We start from the raw sequence: 18,923 nt of genomic DNA on the forward strand, positions 1-18,923 counted from the left end.
AAAATTCAACAATATGTTTAAAAAAGTGGGATCTATTCCTTGGTTACAAAGATGGTTCGATATTCACAAATCAATCTGATACATCAATAAAAAGAAAGGATAAAAACCATATAATCTTTTCAATGGATATAGAAAAAATCATTTGACAAAGTATAACATCCATTCATGATAAAAACCCTCAACAAACTAGATTTATAGGGAACAACCTAAAAGGGCATCTATGGCAAGCCCACAGGTAACATCATCCTCAATGGGGAAAAACTGAGAGCTTTCCCTGAAGGTCAGGAACAAGACAAGGATGCCCACTCTCACCACTTTTATTCAACAGAGTACTAGAAGTCCTATCACAGCAATTAGACAAAAAAAGAAAGAAAAAGCATCCAAATTGGTAAGAAAGGAGTACAACATTCACTATTTGCAGAGGACATATATTATATGTGGAAAACCCAAAAGACACGACCCAAAACCTGCTAGAGCTGATAAACAAATTCAGTAAAGCTGCAGGATGCAAAAATCGATCTATGGAAATCTGTTGTACATCTATACAACAATAATGATGCAGCAGAAAGGAAAGTTAAGAAAACAATCCTATTTACAATTACACCAAAAATAATAAGATACCTAGGAATAAACCTAACCAAAGAGGTTTAGTTCTCTATTCTGAAAACCATTAAAAAAAAAAAAAACACTTATTAAAGAAGATGAAGTAGATACAAAGAAATTCCATGCTCATGGATTGGAAGAACAAATATTGTTAAAATGTCTATACTATCTGGGGCACCTGCATGGTGCAGTCAGTTGAGTGTCCAACTCTTGGTTCGGGCTTGGGTCATGATCTCAGGGTTATGAAACTGAGACCCACACTGGGTTCCATGCTCAGTGCAAAGTCTCCTTGGATGCCCTCTCCCTTCTCCCTCTTCCCTCTGCTTGCATGCTCACATGCTCTCTCTTGAAACAAATAAATGAATTTGTTTAAGTCTATAAGGCTGATTTAATGTAATCCCTATCAAAATACTAACATCATTTTTCACAGAGCTAGAACAGACAATTCTAAAATTTGTGTGGAACCACAAAAGACCCCAAATCACAAAGCAACCTTGGAAAAGAATAGCAAGGTTGGAGGCATCACAATTCTGGACTTCATGTTATATCACAAAGCTCTAATCATCAGAAGAATATGGTGCTGGCACAAAAATAGATATGGAGATCAACAGAACAGAATAGAAAGACCCAGAAATAAACCCATAATTAAATGGGGCAATAACCTTAAACAAAGCAAGAAAGAATATCCAATGGAAAAAAGACAATGTCTTCAACAAATGGTGTTGGGAAAACTGGACAGCAACATGCAGAAGAATGAAACTGGATCACTTTCTTACACCAAACATGAAAAAATTCAAAATGGATTAAAGACCTAAATGTGAGACAGGAAACTATTAAAATGCTACAGAAGAGCACAGGCATTAAGTTCTTTGACATCAAATGTAGCAAATTCTTTTTGGTATGTCTTCTGAGGCAAGGGAAACAAAAGCAAAAAGAAGCTATTGGGACTATATCAAACTAAAAAGCTTCTACATAGAAAAGGAAACAACCAAAAAAAAAAAAAAAAAAGAAAGAAAGAAAAGAAAAGAAAGAAAAGGAAACAACCAACAAAACTAAAAGGTAACCCACAGAATGGGAGAAGATATTTGCAAATGACATATCCAATAAAGGGTTAGTATCCAAAATACATAAAGAACTGATATAACACAACATCCCCAAAAACAAAAAATACAATTAAAAATGAGCAAAAGACATGGATAGACATTTTTCCAAAGACGTCCAGATGTCCCAGAGACACATGAAAAGGTGCTCATCCTCACTTTTCATGAGGGAAATGCAAATCAAAATTACACACTTGTCAAAATGGCTGAAGTCAACAACAAAGAAATAATAGATGTTAGTGAGGATGTAGACAAAGGGGAACTCTCTGGCACTGTTGATGGGAATGCAGACTGGTGCAGCCACTCTGGAAAACAGTGTAGCAATTCCTCAAGAAGTTAAAAATAGAACTACCCTATGATCCAGGAATTGTGGTATTGGGTATTTACCCAAAGAATACAAAAATCCTAATTCAAAGAGATACATGCATCCTTATATTTAAGGTAGCATTATCTACAATAGCCAAATTATGGAAAGAAGTTTCTACCAACTGATGAGTGGATACAGAAGTGGGGTGTAATGGACTGAACTAGAGAGTATAATGCTATGTGAAATGAGTCAGTCAGAGAAAGACAAATACCGTATGATTTCACGCCTGTGGAATTTAAGAAATGAAACAAGCATGGGGAAAAATGAGAGAGAGACAAAACAAGAAACAGACTCCTAATTACAGAGAACACACACATGGTTACTAGAAGGGATGTAGGTGTGGGGATGTGTTAAATAGGTGATAGGGATTAAGGAGTGCACTTGTCATGATGAGCACCGGGTGATGTAATGGAAGGCTGAATCTCTATATTGTACACCTGAAACTAAAGTAACACTGTATGTTAACTAACTGGAATTAAAAACTTAAAAAAAATTTAAAAACATTATAAGAAAACTACAGACCAATATCCCTGATGAATACTCATGCAAAAATCCTGAACAAAATACTAGCAAAGAAAATTCAACAGCACATTAAAAGGTATGAAGTAGGATTTATTCCTGGAATGCAAGAATGGTTCAGTATACTACAAATAACCAATGCAATACACCGCATTAACAGAATGGAAGAGGAACAACACACAAACACATGATTATCTCAATTGATGCAGAAAAAGCACTTGACAAAATTCAACACCCTTTCATGATTAAAAACACTCAAGAAAATAGAATTAGAAGGAAGCTATCTGAATGTAATAAAGCCCATATATGAAAAACCTATAATTAACATCATATTCAATGAAAGACTGAAAACTTTTCTTATAAGATCAGGAACAAGACAAGCCTGCTCTCACCATTTCTGTTCAACTTTGTTCTGGAAGTCCTGGCCAGGACAATTAGGCAAGAAAAAGAAAAGGCATTCAAACTGGAAAGGAAGAGTCAAATTATCTGTTTCCTGGTGACATGATCTTCGATGCAGAAAACCCTAAAGATCACACACACACACACACACACACACACACACACACACACACACACATAACCTGTTAGAATAAATTCAGCAAGTTACAAGACACAAAATCAACAAAAAAAAAAATCAGTTGCATTTGTATACACTAAAAATGAACAATCTGAAAGGAAATTAAGAAAACAATTCCATATATAATAGCACCAAAAAGAGCAAATACTTAGGGATAAGTTTAACCAAGAAGATACAAGACTAGTAACCTGAAAACTACAATACACTGCTGTGAGTAATTAAAGAAGACACAAATAAATGGAAAGACATCCCATGGTCATGAACTGACAGTCCTCAGGATATTGTCAAGATGTCAATATATCTACAGCAATCTACAGGTTCAATGTAATCTCTGAAAATGCTGGGGTTTTTTTTTGCAAGAATAGAAAAATCCATCCCAAAATTCATATGGAGTCTCAAAGGATGACAAAAAGCTATAACATTCTTGAGAAAGAACAAGGTTGGCTTATTCCAGGAAGATGGCAGAGTGAGAAAATCCTGAGCTTACCTCCCACAGACACACCAAGGCAATAGCTAATATAATGCAACTCACCCTGAAAATGACCTGAAGAATGGTGGAACACATCTTTGACAGTTAAAGACATAAAGAAGAAGCCATGCTGAGAAAGGTAGGAGGAAGAGACATGGTCAGGCATGAAACCTCCAAGATAGCCACCCATAGCAGGAGGCATATCACAGGTGTAGATGTCCTCCCTGTGAGGCAGAGAAACTAAGCCCCACATTGGGTGTCCTGACTCTGAAGATCTGCCCTGGGAAAACAAGCCCCCATAATATCTGGTTCTGAAAATCAGTGAGGCTTAATTCCAGGAGAGCTGGAGTGTTATAGGAGGTTAAGATTTTGAGGTAGAGGTAGTGGCTTATGACTCTGCCCAAGATCCAGCATTAGAAACAGAAGTTTGAAAAGTGCTTACATTATATGTGACAGAGATTCATTGACTGATCTTATGGTATGTTCCAGAGAGGCAAAGATCTGCAGGAACTTTCTCCAGGAACAGAAATACAAATAGGTACCAATTTTTCTTGCCTTCTTTCAGCCTAACTGGCCAGACACTGGCAGGAGCCATTTCTATTGTTTTCCATCTATCTTGCTAGCACTGTTCATGCTGCCCTGGCATTTCTCTGAGGACCCACCCCACTAGCCATCCTTCCAAAAATGGCTCCTGCCCCACCACAGTTGGCAGGTAGCCTCAGTTGGGACCAGCATCCCCCTCAAAGTCACTAGTGCCCTACAACATCCAGTGGGCAGCCCCAGCAGTACAAATCCTTCCCTGGGAAAGGGGAGAGCCAGCCTCACTCACCAGCATGCTTGCAATAGTCATGCCAGTCATTGCAGCCAGCCCTGCCTACCAGTTTGCCTGCAATAGCTGTACTGGCCATTGCAACCAGCCACACTAGAGGGGCAGTTCTGCCCACCTGTGCACCTGCAATAGTCATGCTAGTCATCGCAACCAGCCACACTGGGAGCCAACCCTGGCCACCAGTGTGCACATAATAATTATGTCATAACAAGAGGACATGTGGAGCCCACACAGGAGACACCTTAAAGGCACTTGATTCTGGTGACCAGGGAGAGAAATGGGGGCCCACAGGAAGCTGTCTACATAAGGCCACTCCCTTCAAGACCAGGAGATGTAGCTGACCTACCTAATACATAGAAACAAACAAAGGGAGTCAGACAAAATGACAACACAGAGGAAAATGTTCCAAATGAAAGAATGAGACAAAAATCTCAGGAAAAAAACAAAAAACCTAGGCAAAATAGAGATAAGAAATCTATCTGATAAAGAATTCAAATTAATAGTCACAGAGATACAAGATTTGAGAGAAATGTAGACAAACTCAGTGAGAACTACAAGGAGATAGAAAATATTTAAAAAGGACCAATCAGAGCTGAAGAATATAATAACAGAAATGAAAAATACCCTAGAGGAAATCAACAGCAAATTAAAGGATACAGAACAGATTAGTGATCTGGAAGACAAAGTAATGGGAGGCACTCAAGCTAAACAAAAAGAAAAAAGAATTTCTAAAAATGAGGATAGGTTAAAGGAGCCTCTGGAAAAAAAAAATAAAGGAGCCTCTGTAACAACATCAAGAATAATGTTTTTGCATTGCAAGAGTCCCAGAAGGAGAAGAGAGAAAGAAAAGAACAGAAAACTTATTTGAAGAAATAATAGCTGAGAAGTTCCCTAATCCGGGAAGGAAGCAGACATTCAGGTCCAAGAATCATAGAGAGCCCCAAACAAGTTGAACCCAAAGAGGTCCATTCCAAGACACGTAATAATTAAAATGCTGAAAATTAAAGGAGAGAATCACAAAAATAGTAAGAGAAAAACAAATAGTTATGTATAACGGAAATTCCATAAAGCTATCAGCTGGATTTTCAACAGAAATCTTACAGACCAGAAGAGGGTGAGTGGCATAATATATTTAGTGCTGGAAGGAGAAAACCTATAGCCAAGAATAGTCTACTTGGCAAGGTTATTATTCAAAATTTTAGGAGAGATAGAGTTTTCCAGACAAAAGTTAAAGGAGTTCATCACCACTAACCATTAGAAGAAATGTTAAAAGGATGCTTTTAAATGGAAAAGAAAAGGCCATAACTGGAAGTTAGAAAACTATGGAAGGAAAAAAATTCACCAGTAAAAGCGAACATATAAAGATATAGATGAATCACATAAGACTAGCATGAAGGTGAAAAGACAAAAAGTAATAGTAAAAATCAATTATATTTATAAAAATTGGTTAAGGGATACACAAAATACAAATATGTAAAATATGACATCATATACATAAAACAGGCAAGGAGTAAAAATGTAGTGTTTTTAAAATGAGTTTGAACTTCAGCAAGCACCAACTTAATATAGACTGCTATATACAGAGGATGCTCTAGATGAGCCTCATGAGAACCACAAACCAAAAGCCTATAGTAGATACACAAATAATAAAGAGAAAGAAATCCAATCACAAGACTAAAGAAAATCATCAAATCACAAGAGACAAGGACAAGAGAAGAAAAATGGAACAGAAGAACTACAAAAATACCATCAGAGAATAATTGACGACATGGGCAATAGGTACATACTTATCAATAATTAACTGTAAAGGAGCTAAATACTCCAATCAAACAAAAAACTGAATGGATTCAAAAAACAGCATCCATTTGTATGCTACCTGCAAGAGACTCATGTCTAAGGCCACACAGAAACTGAAAGTAGGGACACCTGGGTAGCTCAGTGGGTTGAGCGCCTGCCTTCGGCCCAGGGCCTGATCCTGGAGTCCAGGGATCAAGTCCCACATGGAGCTCCCTGCATGGAGCCTGCTTCTCCCTCTGCACCTATCATTAATAAATAAATAAAATCCTAAAAAAAAAAGAGAGAGAGAAACAAAGCAAAGGGATAGAGAAAGACATTCCATAGAAATGGAAGTGGAAAGCAGAAGCAGGCATAGCAATATTTACATCAAAATCAACTTTAAGCTGAGTGAAGTAAGTCAATCGGAGAAGGACAAACATTATATGTTCTCATTCACTTGGGAAATACAAATAATAGTGAAAGAGAATATAAGGGAAGGGAGAAGAAATGTGTGGGAAATATCAGAAAGGGAGACAGAACATGAAGACTCCTAACTCTGGGAAACGAACTAGGGGTGGTGGAAGGGGAGGAGGGCGGGGGGTGGGGGTGAATGGGTGATGGGCACTGAGGGAGGCACTTGACGGGATGAGCACTGGGTGTTATTCTGTATGTTGGTAAATTGAACACCAATAAAAAATAAATTTATTAAAAAATTTTAAAAAATCAACTTTAAAACAAAAACTATAGGGACGCCTGGGTGGCTCAGCAGTTGAGCATCTGCCTTCGGCTCAGGGCATGATTCTGGAACTCCAGGATCCAGTTCCATATCAGGCTTCCTGTGAGGAGCCTGCTTCTCCCTCTGCCTATGTCATGAATAAATAAATAAAATCTTTAAAAAATAAACAAATAAAACAAAGACTATAGCAAATAACAAAGAAGGGCATTACATAAGGATGAAGGGATCAATCCAACAAGAAGCTATAACAACTGTAAATATCTATGCAATTGTAACATATCTAAGCAATTGTAAATATCTACATATTTAGGAACACATAAATATGTAAAACAAACGGAGATAAAGAAATTAACAGTATTACAATAACAGTAGGGGACTTTCATGCTCTATTTACATCAATAGATAGATGTTCCAAAGAAGTCAATAAGGAAACAGTAGCTTTGAATGACACAGACCAGATGAACTTAACAGATGTATACAGAACGTTCCATCCAAATACAAAATACACATCCTTTTCAAGTGCACATGGAACATTCTCTAGGACAGATCACATGTTAGGCCACAAAACAAGTCTCAGTAAATTTAAGATTAAAATACTATCTTTTCTGACCATAACAGTATGAAACTGGAAATCAATTACAAGAAAAAATTGGAAAAAACACATGTAAGGGGGGGGACTAAACATGCTACTAAACAACCAATGGGTCAATGGATCCAAAGGAAATAAAAAAAAATACCCGGAGACAAATAAAAATGGGAAACAATGGTTCAAAATCTTCAGGATGCCCCAAAAGCATTTCTAAGAGGGAAATTTATAGCAATTTAGGCCTACCACAAGAAACAAGAAAAACTTCAAAGAAGCCATCTAACCTCATACTAAAGGAATTAGAAAAAGAACACAGTCCAAAGTTAACAGAAGGAAGGAAATAATAAAGATCAGAGTGGAAATAAGTAGAGACTTAAAAAAATAGAAAAGATCAATTAAACTCAGCTGATTCTTTGAAAATATAAACAAAATTGATAAACCTTTAGCCAGACTCATCAGTTAAAAAAAAAAAAAGGAGCATTCAAAAATAAAATCAGAAATAAGAGAAGTTACAATTGACACCACAGAAATACAAAGGATAATTAGAGACTATCATGAAAAACTATATGTCAACAGATTGGACAAACTAGTGGAAATGATAAATTCCTGGAAACAGAGTATTCCAAGACTGAATCAGGGAGAAATAGATAATTTGAACAGTCTGATTACATTACTAATTAGAAATCAAATAACTCCCAATGAAAAGAAGTTCAGGACCAGATGGCTTCACAGGTGAATTCTGCTAAACATTAAAGATGAGCTAATACCTATCCTCAAAAAATACAAAAAATAATGCTTCCTGATTCACTCTATTACCCTGATACCAAAACCAGACAAAGAGACCACAAAAGAAAATTATAGACCAGTATCCCTGATGAACATAGTTGCAAAAATTTTCAGCAAAAACTTAGCAAACTGAATTCAAAAATGCAGTTAAAGGATCACTTATCACCATCAAGTGGAATTTATTTCAGGGATGCAAGGATATTCAATATCCACAAATCAATCAACATGATATGTCACATTAAGAAAATGAAGGATAAAAAACATTTGACAAAATTCAACATTTGTTCATGATTAAGAACTCTCAACAGGGAAGGTATACAGGGTACATACCTCAATATAATAAAGGTCATGTATGACAAACTCTCAGCTAATGTACTCAATGGTGAAAAACTGAAACCATTTCCTCTAAGATTAGGAACAAGACAAGGATGCTCATTATCATCACTTTCCTTCAATATAGTACTGGAAGCACTAGCCACAGCAAACAGACAACAAATAAAAAGCACCCAAACTGGTAAGGAAGAAGTAAAACTATCAGTATTTGCAGAAGACATGATCCATATACAGAAAACCCTAAAGACTTCACCAAAAACCTATTAGAACTAATAAATGAGTTCAGTAATATTGCAAGATACAAAATAAAAAATCTATTGCATTGATATACACTAATAACAAACTAGCAGAAAGAAAATTTAAGAAAATCCTATTTACAAATGCATCAAAAAAGAATAAAATACATAGGTAAAAAATATGTACTTTGAAGACTATGAGGATGATGAAAAAACAGTTGAGGACAACACATATACAATGGAAAGATATTCCATGCTCATGGACTGGAAAAATATTATTAAAATGTACACACCACCCAAAGTAATCTCCAGATTCAAAGCAGTTTCTATCAAAATGCCATTAGTATTTTCACACACCTAGAAGAAATAATCTTAAAATTGTGTGGAACCACAAAAGATCCCAAATAGTCAAATCAATCTTGAGAAGAACAAAGCTAAAGAAGAACTTCAGATTCAAACTATACTACAAAGCAATCAGAACAGTATGGCACTGGCACAAAAACAGACACATAGATCAATAGAAAATAATAGAGAATCCATGGAACACCTGGGTGGCTCAGTCAGTTAAAAGTCTGCCTTTGGCTCAAATTATGATCCCCCATCCCCTGCACTGGGCTCCCTGCTCAGTGGGGAGTCTGCTTCTGCTTCTCCCTCTCCCCCTGCTTGTGTTCTGTCAAATAAATAAATCTAAAAAATAATAATAATAATCCTCTCTTTCAAAAAAAAAAAAGAGAAAGAAAAGAGAACCCAGAAATAAATCCATACTATATGGTCAATCTATGACAAAGGAGGCAAGAATATACAATGGGGGAAATGACAGTCTCTCCAATAAATGGTGTTGGGTGGGAAAACTGGACAGTAACATGCAAAAGAATGAAACTGGATCACTTTCTTACACCATACAGAAAAACAAACTCAGAATGGATTAAAGACCTAAATGTAAGATCTGAAACCATAAGATTCCTAAAAGAAAATGTAGGCAGTGAACTCATGGCCATCAGTCTTAGTACTATTTTTATTGGATCAGTCTCTTCAGGCAAGAGAAACAAAAGCAAAAATAAACTATTGGACTACATCAAACTAACAAGCTTTTGCACAGCGAAGGCAATCACGAACACAATGAAAAGGCAACCTACTGTTTGGGGAAGATACTTGCAAATGATACATCCAATATGGAGTTAATATCCAAAATACATAAAGAACTCCTACAACTCAACACCAAACACCCCACAATATCTGATTTAAAATGGACAGAGGACCTGAATAGACATTTTTCCAAAGAATGGACATACAAATGGCCAACAAACACAAGAAAAGAAGCTCAACATCCCTAATCATGGAAATGCAAATCAAAACCACTGTGTAGGAACACCTCACACCTGTCAGAATGGCTATTATCAAAAGGACAAGAGCTAACAAGTATTGGCAAAGATGGGGAGAAAAGGAAACCCTCATGCACTGTTGATGGGAACGTAAATTGGTGCAGCCACTATGGAAAGCAGTATGCAGGTTCCTTAAAAAATTAAAAATAGAAATACCATACAATCAAGTAATTCTACTACTGGGTATTTACTCAAAGAAAAGGAAAACACTAATTTGAAAAGATGCACGCACCTCTGTTTATTGCAGCATTTTTCACAGTAGCCAAGTTTTGGAAGCATCCTAAGCTTCCATTGATAGACAAATGGATAAAAAAGATGTGGTATATATACACAATGGAATATTATGTGGCAATAAAAAATGAAATATTGCTATTTGCAACAACATGGGTAGACCTATAGGATATTATGCTAAGTGAAATAAATTAGACACAGAAAGACGAGTACTGTATGATTTCACTTACAAATGGAACCCGAAAAACAAATGATTAAGCCGGCAAAAAACAGAAGCAGACTAATAAATACAGAGAATAATCCGGTAATTAATTACTAAAGGTGAGGATGGGCAATAGGCAAGATAGGTGAAAGGGAGGAAGGGGGGTGGGGCGCCAGGGTAGCCTGGTTGGTTAAGCGTCTGACTCCTGTTTTTGGCTCAGGTCATGATCTCAGAGTCATGGGATCAAGCCCCATGTCAGGCTCCTTGCTCAGCAGTCTGCTTGAGATTCTCTTTCCCTCCCTCTCCTTCTGCCCCTCACCCCCCCACACACACACACTCTCTCAAATAAATAAATCGTTTTAAAAAGGAGATGTAGAGGTGCAAATTTCCAGTTATAAAGAAGTCACGGGGATGAAAAGGACAGCATCGGGAATATAGTCAATAATGTTATAATAACTTTGTATGGTGACAGATGGCAACCACACTTACTTTGGTGAGCATTTCAGAATGTAAATTGTTGAATCATTATGTTGTACACCTGAAACTAATATAATATTGTAGGTCAACTATCCTTCCATTCAAAAAAAAAGTTAGAGGTCTCACATGGCCTGATTTCAAAACATACTACAAAGCTACACTAATTCAAATAGCATGGTGCTGACATAGGGACAGACATATAGAACAGAAAGTCCAGAAATAAACCCTCATGCATATAGCCAAACAATAGACAAGGGTGCCAGGAATGTTCAGTGAGGAAGTGACTGCACTTCAACAAAGGATGCTGGGAAAACTAGATACAGCCAAAAAGAATGAAGTAGGTATATACCCAGAAGTGGAATTATCGGATCATATAGTAGTTCTATTTTTATCTTACACCATACACAAAAAGTAACGAAAATGGATTAAAGACCTACATGTAAGAACTAAAACTATAAAATTTCTAGGAGAAACAGGGGAAAAGCCTCAGGACATTGGATTTGTCAATGATTAATTGAACACCAAAAGCAGAGGCAAAAAAGAAAAAAATAGACAAATGGAACTACATCAAACTTAAAAATTTCTATGCATCAGTGGGGTCCCTGGCTGGCTCAGTCGGTAGAACATGTGACACTTGATCTCGGCATCATGAATTTGAGCCCCATGTTGGATGTAGAGATTGCTTTAAAAAAAAAAACAAAAAAAACAAAAACCTGTGCAACAAAGGGCACAATCAACAGAATGAAAAGGCAACTTATGGAATGGGAGAAGATATTTGCAAATCATATACCTGATAAAGGGTTAGTATCCAGAATACATAAAGAACTTCAACTCAACAACAACAAAAAACCCAAATAGACCAACTAAAAATGGGGCAAAAGGACTTGAAAGGACATTAATCCAGGGATGATATACAAATGGTCGTCAAAAATATGAAAATATTATTCAACATCACTAATTATTAGAGAAATGCAAATCAAAACCACAATGAGATGTCCCTTTATACCCTTATGGTGGCTACTATAAAAAACATAAATAACAGGTGTTGGCAAAGATGGGAAGAAATTGGAACCTTTGTGCACTGTTGGTGGTAACGTAAGACAGTGCAGCCTCAATGGAAAAAACTATAAATATTCCTCCCCCCAAATTAAAAATAGAACTACTATATGATCCGATAATTCCACTTCTGGGTATATACCCAAGAGAATCGACAGCAGGATCAGTCAATAGAACATGTGACTCTTGATCTCGGGGTTGGGAATTTGAGCCTCATGTTCAATGTAGAGATCACTTAAAAAATAAAATCTTAGGGCAGCCCGGGTGGCTCAGCAGTTTAGCATCAACTTCAGCCCAGGGCATGATCCTGGAGACCTGGGATCAAATCCCACATCGGGCTCCCTGTGAGGAGCCTGCTTCTCCCTCTGCCTGGGTCTCTGCCTCTCTCTGTCTCACTCTCTCTCTGTCATGAATGAATAAATAAAATCTTTTTTAAAATAAAATCTTAGGGCACCTGGGTGGCTCAGTGGTGGAGCATCTGCTTGCGGCCCAAGGCATGATCCCAGGGTCCTGGGATAGAGTCTTGCATCAGGCTCCCCATGAGGAGCCTGCTTCTCCCTCTGCCTGTGTCTCTGCGTCTCTCATGAATAAATAAATAAAATCTTAAAAAAATAAATCTTAAAAAAGGAGGGGGAACAGATGGCTCCAATAGCTTGCATGAGTCCAACGGTGAGCAGTCTACATGAAGGAGGACAGCTATAGTGGTAGTCTATCATGAGTTATTATATTAGTTATAAACACTAAGGGGGCTGTTTCAGGAGGGGGAAATAATCTATTTCACTGAAAGTAGAATATATAGCCTGCTACGGATAAGAACATTTTTTAAATGTTTAAAAAGACTTACATCCTTAAATGGTTTTGAGAGATTAGCCTATCAGACTACCCAATAAGGTGTGTCCCTAAGGGATTTTGCTGAGCCCTCACCAGAGACAAGCTTCAGACTAGAAGAGCCCTAGGAAAGTCTATTTGTTCCTGGAAATTTGGGTATTTTCTAATGGTCTTGGACAGCCCATCCAGTCTGGGGTACCTGCCCTCTTCCCAGTAGTCTTGGCATTTTCTAGGCTGATGTGCCATTAATAACAGCTTTTCTTCAAGCAAAGTAGTACACCTACTTTTATTTCCAAATCTTCATTTGGCTAATATAAAATAATGCAAATCTCAATTTCTTTGGTTTTTATCATCCAAAGGTCAATTTTACCCTGCAAAGAATGGCAAACTCAGAAACTAATTACTGTCATAAAGTTATAATTTACTAAGCACCTACTAACCACATCAGACACTGTGCTAGGCAATGTGCCCATTTAATGTTGTTGTTTTTTTCTAACTGATCTATAGTAAGATATTCCCATTTTACAGTTGAAGCTGAAGAAATTCAGTTGCTTGCCCAGGGCCGAAGCAGAAGATAGCGAGGATTCAAACTGAGATCATCCCTTTCTTGGGCAATATATCACCTCCCTAGTGACTGAAAGTTACAATTAGAAGGACTGTCTGGTCTAGTCATTTTATTACAAATGAGAAGAAAGAGGTAAAATACTCCCTCTTCCATCTATTTTACTTATTTAATAAAGAGTAGATCACCCAAAGTAGTCTTCTCTTCTAAATGTCTCTGCTTACTCTTGCTCTCAATAGGAGAGCCAGAAAAATACTAGCGCCTAACCAGGAAATTATTATTAGAGGATGTAAGAATTAGTATAGACGATCATGCAGCAATGCGTCCCTCAGTGTTGACCACCGTTCTTCCTATATACAGAGACCTAAGTTCTTCATTGCACACTTCATATAACTACTGAACTGACAAATACTTAAAAACTCCAGAATTGTCAAATCAGGGTTTTAAGATTAGAACTGAAACATTTAATGGAGAATAGAAGAAAAAGTCATTTACTTAGAAAAACCAGGGATATATTATCATCTTACATTTCTTGTAGCAGAAAGAACATTTATATTCATTTTTCCATAATACCTAATGAGAAAAAAATGCTTATTTCTTTTAAAATACTTAGACTACACACTAAAATCAGGATCTGAAAAACTTGCAATACTTGTCAATGCTGAAAAACGTGCGTTGGTGTTTTTTACCACTTTTTTAAGAATGAAGGAGACCCAACTTCCTGTTTCTGTTGTTAATCTGCATCGTATTAGAAAGAAGGAAGAGATAGGGGTTCCAGGAAGGTGTGATGACTCTGAATTCGGTTTAGAAGCTGCTGTGCCACAGGTTTGAATTCTGTTTCCCAGTGGAGTTTGTGATAGTTTTTTAGGTCTTGGTCAAAACTGCCATCCAGTGCTAGTTCTTCATCTGCATTGGAAAAATTAAAATTACAGCAATTATTTGGAAATGTGATCCTCCTGGATAAAGTTTAATTTTTGTTGGCACAAGTTAAACTCATCCTGGCCCATCTCTAATTCCAGACACAGATATGATTTGGGGGTTAAAATGTTTTGCTTTGTTTTTTTTATAGTAGTTCTTTACTCTCTTTGGTGCTTTATATTTTAAAATAAGTATAGTTTAGTCTCTTAATAAAAAGGACAATAATCTTCTTGAAAGAAGAGATAAAATCCTAGACTGAACTGAGCTCTTATTTCAACTCATCCCTAAGTGTTTATGTGTTAAGTCCACAACCGTAAGTCAGATCACAATTTCTCAGAAAAAGCAAAATATTAAGAGTTACTTCCTTATCTGTGCATTAGAAAAATTAATGAACTTTAGTGACTGACAGATATAAAAGGAGGCAGGAAATCTTTTGGGAAAGTAACACAGTTGAATTGGACACTGTAAACTTGACCTGAAAATCAATTTTGCTGGCTTCAAAGTAGCCCCAATGAGCCGCTTGGAAAAGGCAATCCCGCATGTCTTGCCAATAACAGTGATTAGTAGGAGACTTTGAGAGTCCCAGGGAGTATTAGGATCCCGAGTGACTCTAGGTATAATGCAAAAAGCACTGGTAAAAAAATGTTTAAAGAGCAAAATTACAACCTTAACTTGCTTCTCACTCCAAGGGCACCCTGAGTTCTGTAAACACCTTAAGAGTATCCAACCCAAGCAGGTAGCTAAATGGCCACGAAGGTTTCCGTGCCAACCTGCCACAGCGTTTTTCCTTGTTTATATTGGGCCTCACACTCCATGTGAAGGACTTTAGGAAAATGCACTGGCCGGCCAGTCAGAAGACCGGCTCTGTCCCTTCCCGGGTCTGTGGCTGAGGCCAATTGTGTAAGTGGTAACCACTAAGCCCCAAAATGACCACAAAATATTGCTGCTTACAAAACTGGCAGGCTTTTTTCACGGGGCCAATTAAAATCCTGTTACCAAATGCTTCATTACTGTTTACATCAAATTTTCTACCCTGAATACTTTCACAGACCCTGTGTACTTTGGCACTCCTGGTGTTAGTGTCAGCACTCGGAGTAAGATAAGGGAGCCTGGAATCCCAGGTTGTGCCTTCCCCGCCTCTCCTCCAACCGAGAGGGCAGCTATGCAGCTCTGAGATAAGTTCTGGACAGACACAAACACTTCAGCCAGGCGCTCCACGCAGGCCCGCAACCAAAGCCGGCTCTCCCCACCCAGGAGCTAAGCGGGGCCTGGAGAGGAGAATGCAGATGGCATTTGGGGTCTTCAAAGCCCTTCCCATCGGGCTACTTCCTGACAAGAGGAGCCTGAGGGACCCAGCACTTTCAGATTTCTCCATCACCTTCCTGCCCAGTCTTGTCAGGTTTTCTGAGTACAAACTTCTGTGAGATAATGAATTCTCTTATTTTATGCCCTTCTTTCCCAAGAGGCTTAAGGCTGACAGCTGCCCAGGCACTCAGCAGTTCCTTTCTCTGCCCAGGGCTTTGGTTGGATTTAGTAGGTTTAGCAGATTCCTTCTTGGGTGTCTTGGGGCTTTATTTTCAATCGAAGGTCAAGACCATGTTATTTTTCTGGGGGTTTGGCCTCTGATTAGTTAATCCACGCTTGGACCCTATTAATCTGTAAATCAGGTTAGGAAAGATAACAAAAGAAAAGCAGCCTGAAGTTTGAAAGTAAACACAGCAAATACCTAAGAAAGTGCCCTGGCACACTCAGGATTGCATTTTGGAACTTGTACTGCAAAGAGTGGAAGAGGTGAATTCAAGAACAATTCAGATCTGTGATTTTCAAACTCAGGACCATGTACTCTACAAAAGTACATATGTCATGACTGTACACTGTGATTTACAAACTTAGGTACAAAAAATAATGGTTTTCCAATAGTTAGCTCCACTACGTGTGATATATTCTGATATTTTCCTTCTTTGCTACCTCATTTTTTAAAGATGCTGGACACAGTGTGAAGAGCACGGATTTAGGTAACCAGTCACTCTTTTAGGCTTTCTTCGTGCACAGCACACTTCTGATACTAGAACTTAAGGCAAGGTATTAGAAGGGGTAAAGGACTCAAAACAATAAACTTCTCAATGATCATTATATCACAATCTCTATTATAGTTGAAGTATCCCACGGCATCAATCAAAGCTTCTCCCACTCACTGCACTATCTTGCAGCTTGCTGCTCAGTACCAGGCAGCTATTGAGGGTTTAATTATTGTCCTATTGAAAGGAACAGTCCTTACGGTCCATATTGTTTGGTGTGGGCTTGTTAATGCGATTTTTTTTTTTAGAAAAAAAAAAAATTCTTTTTCTACGCGCAATGGGGGGCTCGAACTCACAACCTCGAGATCAAGAGTTGGATGCTCTGCCGACTGAGCCAGCCAGGAGCCCCTTTCATGTGATCCTCTAACGTAAACATCGGGGCCCCACTCTACCCGTTGTCTCGTAATCTAGGAGCTAAATTGCACATACCTTAAAATGAACAAAAAAATAACCTGTGTACTTGACAGTCACAGTAATATGCTGCATGCCCAGATCACCAGTCGCCAGCTCCCTGAGAGCGGCGCGGGGTAGGCTCGTGTGCCAGAGTACACCACTCCAGAACTTCAAGATAAACACACTGCTAATGAGTTTATAAGAAGTCACTGCAATCCATCAGAACGTTTTAGGCAACACACTTTTTAAGCCACTTTCCAAAAAGAATGTCAACATCCCAACGCCCAAACGTGTTGAGGACCATTCGTTTCTCCTTTTTCTCCCCCCACCTCAGCCACCCATCAAGGAAAAAGTCAAATAACTTATATTTCTATATTGACTGCCTTGACCTTATTTCTAAAAACAGTGCTCACCCTGCAGTAGGGGGCCTTGGGACTTAACAGCTCATCCTGTTTTCAAAATGGCCTGCTTTTTAGCTATCTTCGTGAAAGAAGCGAAATTCGAGCACATTCTCCGGCACATGTCCATATGACTTGCTGCTGCCCAACTGGTCAGACACAGCCACAACCCTGTCAGATTTAAGGGTCCGACTGAGGCTTAGGGCCTGGAGGGAGAAACCAGGAGAGAGCTCAGTCCTTAGGCTTTGTAAGGAGGGCCTAGTGATCACGGGAGAAAGCCTTGACACACCGTGTGGGCTACTTGGCTCTCTGATTGGCGGGGTTCAGTTTTGGTCTCCACACCACCGTCCCCTTCCACCGGTTGGGCTGGGATTTAGACAGTGAGCCCGTCCACAGGCATCTACCAAGGACCTGCTTCACGTGAGGCAACATCCCTTCCCTAAAGTGGCTCAACTGGAGTGGGGAAACGAGATGAGAGTTACAAAACAGTAACACAGGAGAAATTCCCCAGTTCGTGGGGACTATTTGAGAAGTATGGGATTCCAAAGACTAGAACACGGGCTTGGACAGGTAAGCAAGACAGGGCTGTCGGACAGACAGGTAAGGGGTATGGCAAGTGCCAAGGCCCAGAGGTTAGGGAAGCACAAGAAGGCTGCCCTGGTTCTAAGGAAGGAGGGGGGGGGCAAGCACTAGGGCTACTAGAGTGAGGTGCCTGCAGGTCCCGCACCTGCTGTGGAGCTGGCCTGTGCCCACACCCGCTTCGAAGGGACCCCTGGGACACATGGCCCCACCATTATGTTATTTATGGTTGACTGTCCTAGACCTAAGTGCCAATGGAAGCCTCGGATAGCCTGTGGGGAGGCTGCTCTGAACACCCTACAGCCCTGGGGGGTAATGTACGGACCAATCACACCTCTTCTCCAGATGGGGGGACAAACAGAAAGCAGAGGAGACACAGGCTGAGGGCAGCGGGCAGCAGCCTTGAGGTAGCTGAAGCCCGGGCCCAGCAAGCAGGAGCCTACAGGGACCTTTTGCAGAAGAGCCGAGAGCAGAGCTGCAGGCGCAGCAGATGATGGCCGGCTACTGGAGGGGTCTCTCAGGGGACTGGTTTCATCCGGAACGACCTCCCAGGCCCTGAGTGCCTCTCCAGCAGGCAATGGGCTTACTTCCCGGCTTCCTTCTCATCTGTGCACCCTTAACCTCAAAGCCCTTCACGGACCAGGGGAGGCATTCTGGAGCCTTCTGCATAGCAAACTCACCTGCGGAGCTTTGAAAACAAGGCAGATAATTGCACTCCGCCCCCCCCCCCCCCCCCGAGTTCCTAAATCAGAGTTTCTGGGGATGGGGTCAGGACAAAGGCGTGTGTGTTTGTAATTAAGTTCTACACCTGATGCCAATGGTCCACCACACCTGAGAGCTGAATTAGGTAAGTTGAGCTCGGACTCCTGCTCCTGGCGACCTGAGAGAGCCTGGCGTTCCCA

General features: G+C 39.3%; 1 protein-coding gene across 6 annotated transcripts in view; it reads right to left on the reverse strand.

Annotated features, from left to right (window-relative positions):
- Positions 1–14,145: 14,145 nt before the first annotated feature.
- Positions 14,146–18,923, reverse strand: part of ARMC2 (armadillo repeat containing 2) — a 104,385-nt gene continuing 99,607 nt past the window's right edge. For 5 of the 6 annotated variants that reach the window (XM_072831850.1, XM_072831849.1, XM_072831848.1 and 2 more), the window contains one exon: positions 14,146–14,561. In XM_072831850.1, the coding sequence (XP_072687951.1) occupies positions 14,404–14,561 (158 nt within the window). In that variant the 3' untranslated portion in view covers positions 14,146–14,403. Of the gene's footprint in view, positions 14,562–17,457; positions 17,649–18,923 lie in introns of all 6 variants that reach the window. The other variant, XR_012033735.1, reaches the window with a different exon arrangement.

The sequence above is a fragment of the Canis lupus genome, chromosome 7, assembly GCF_048164855.1.
Source record: "Canis lupus baileyi chromosome 7, mCanLup2.hap1, whole genome shotgun sequence".
NCBI lineage: Eukaryota > Metazoa > Chordata > Mammalia > Carnivora > Canidae > Canis > Canis lupus.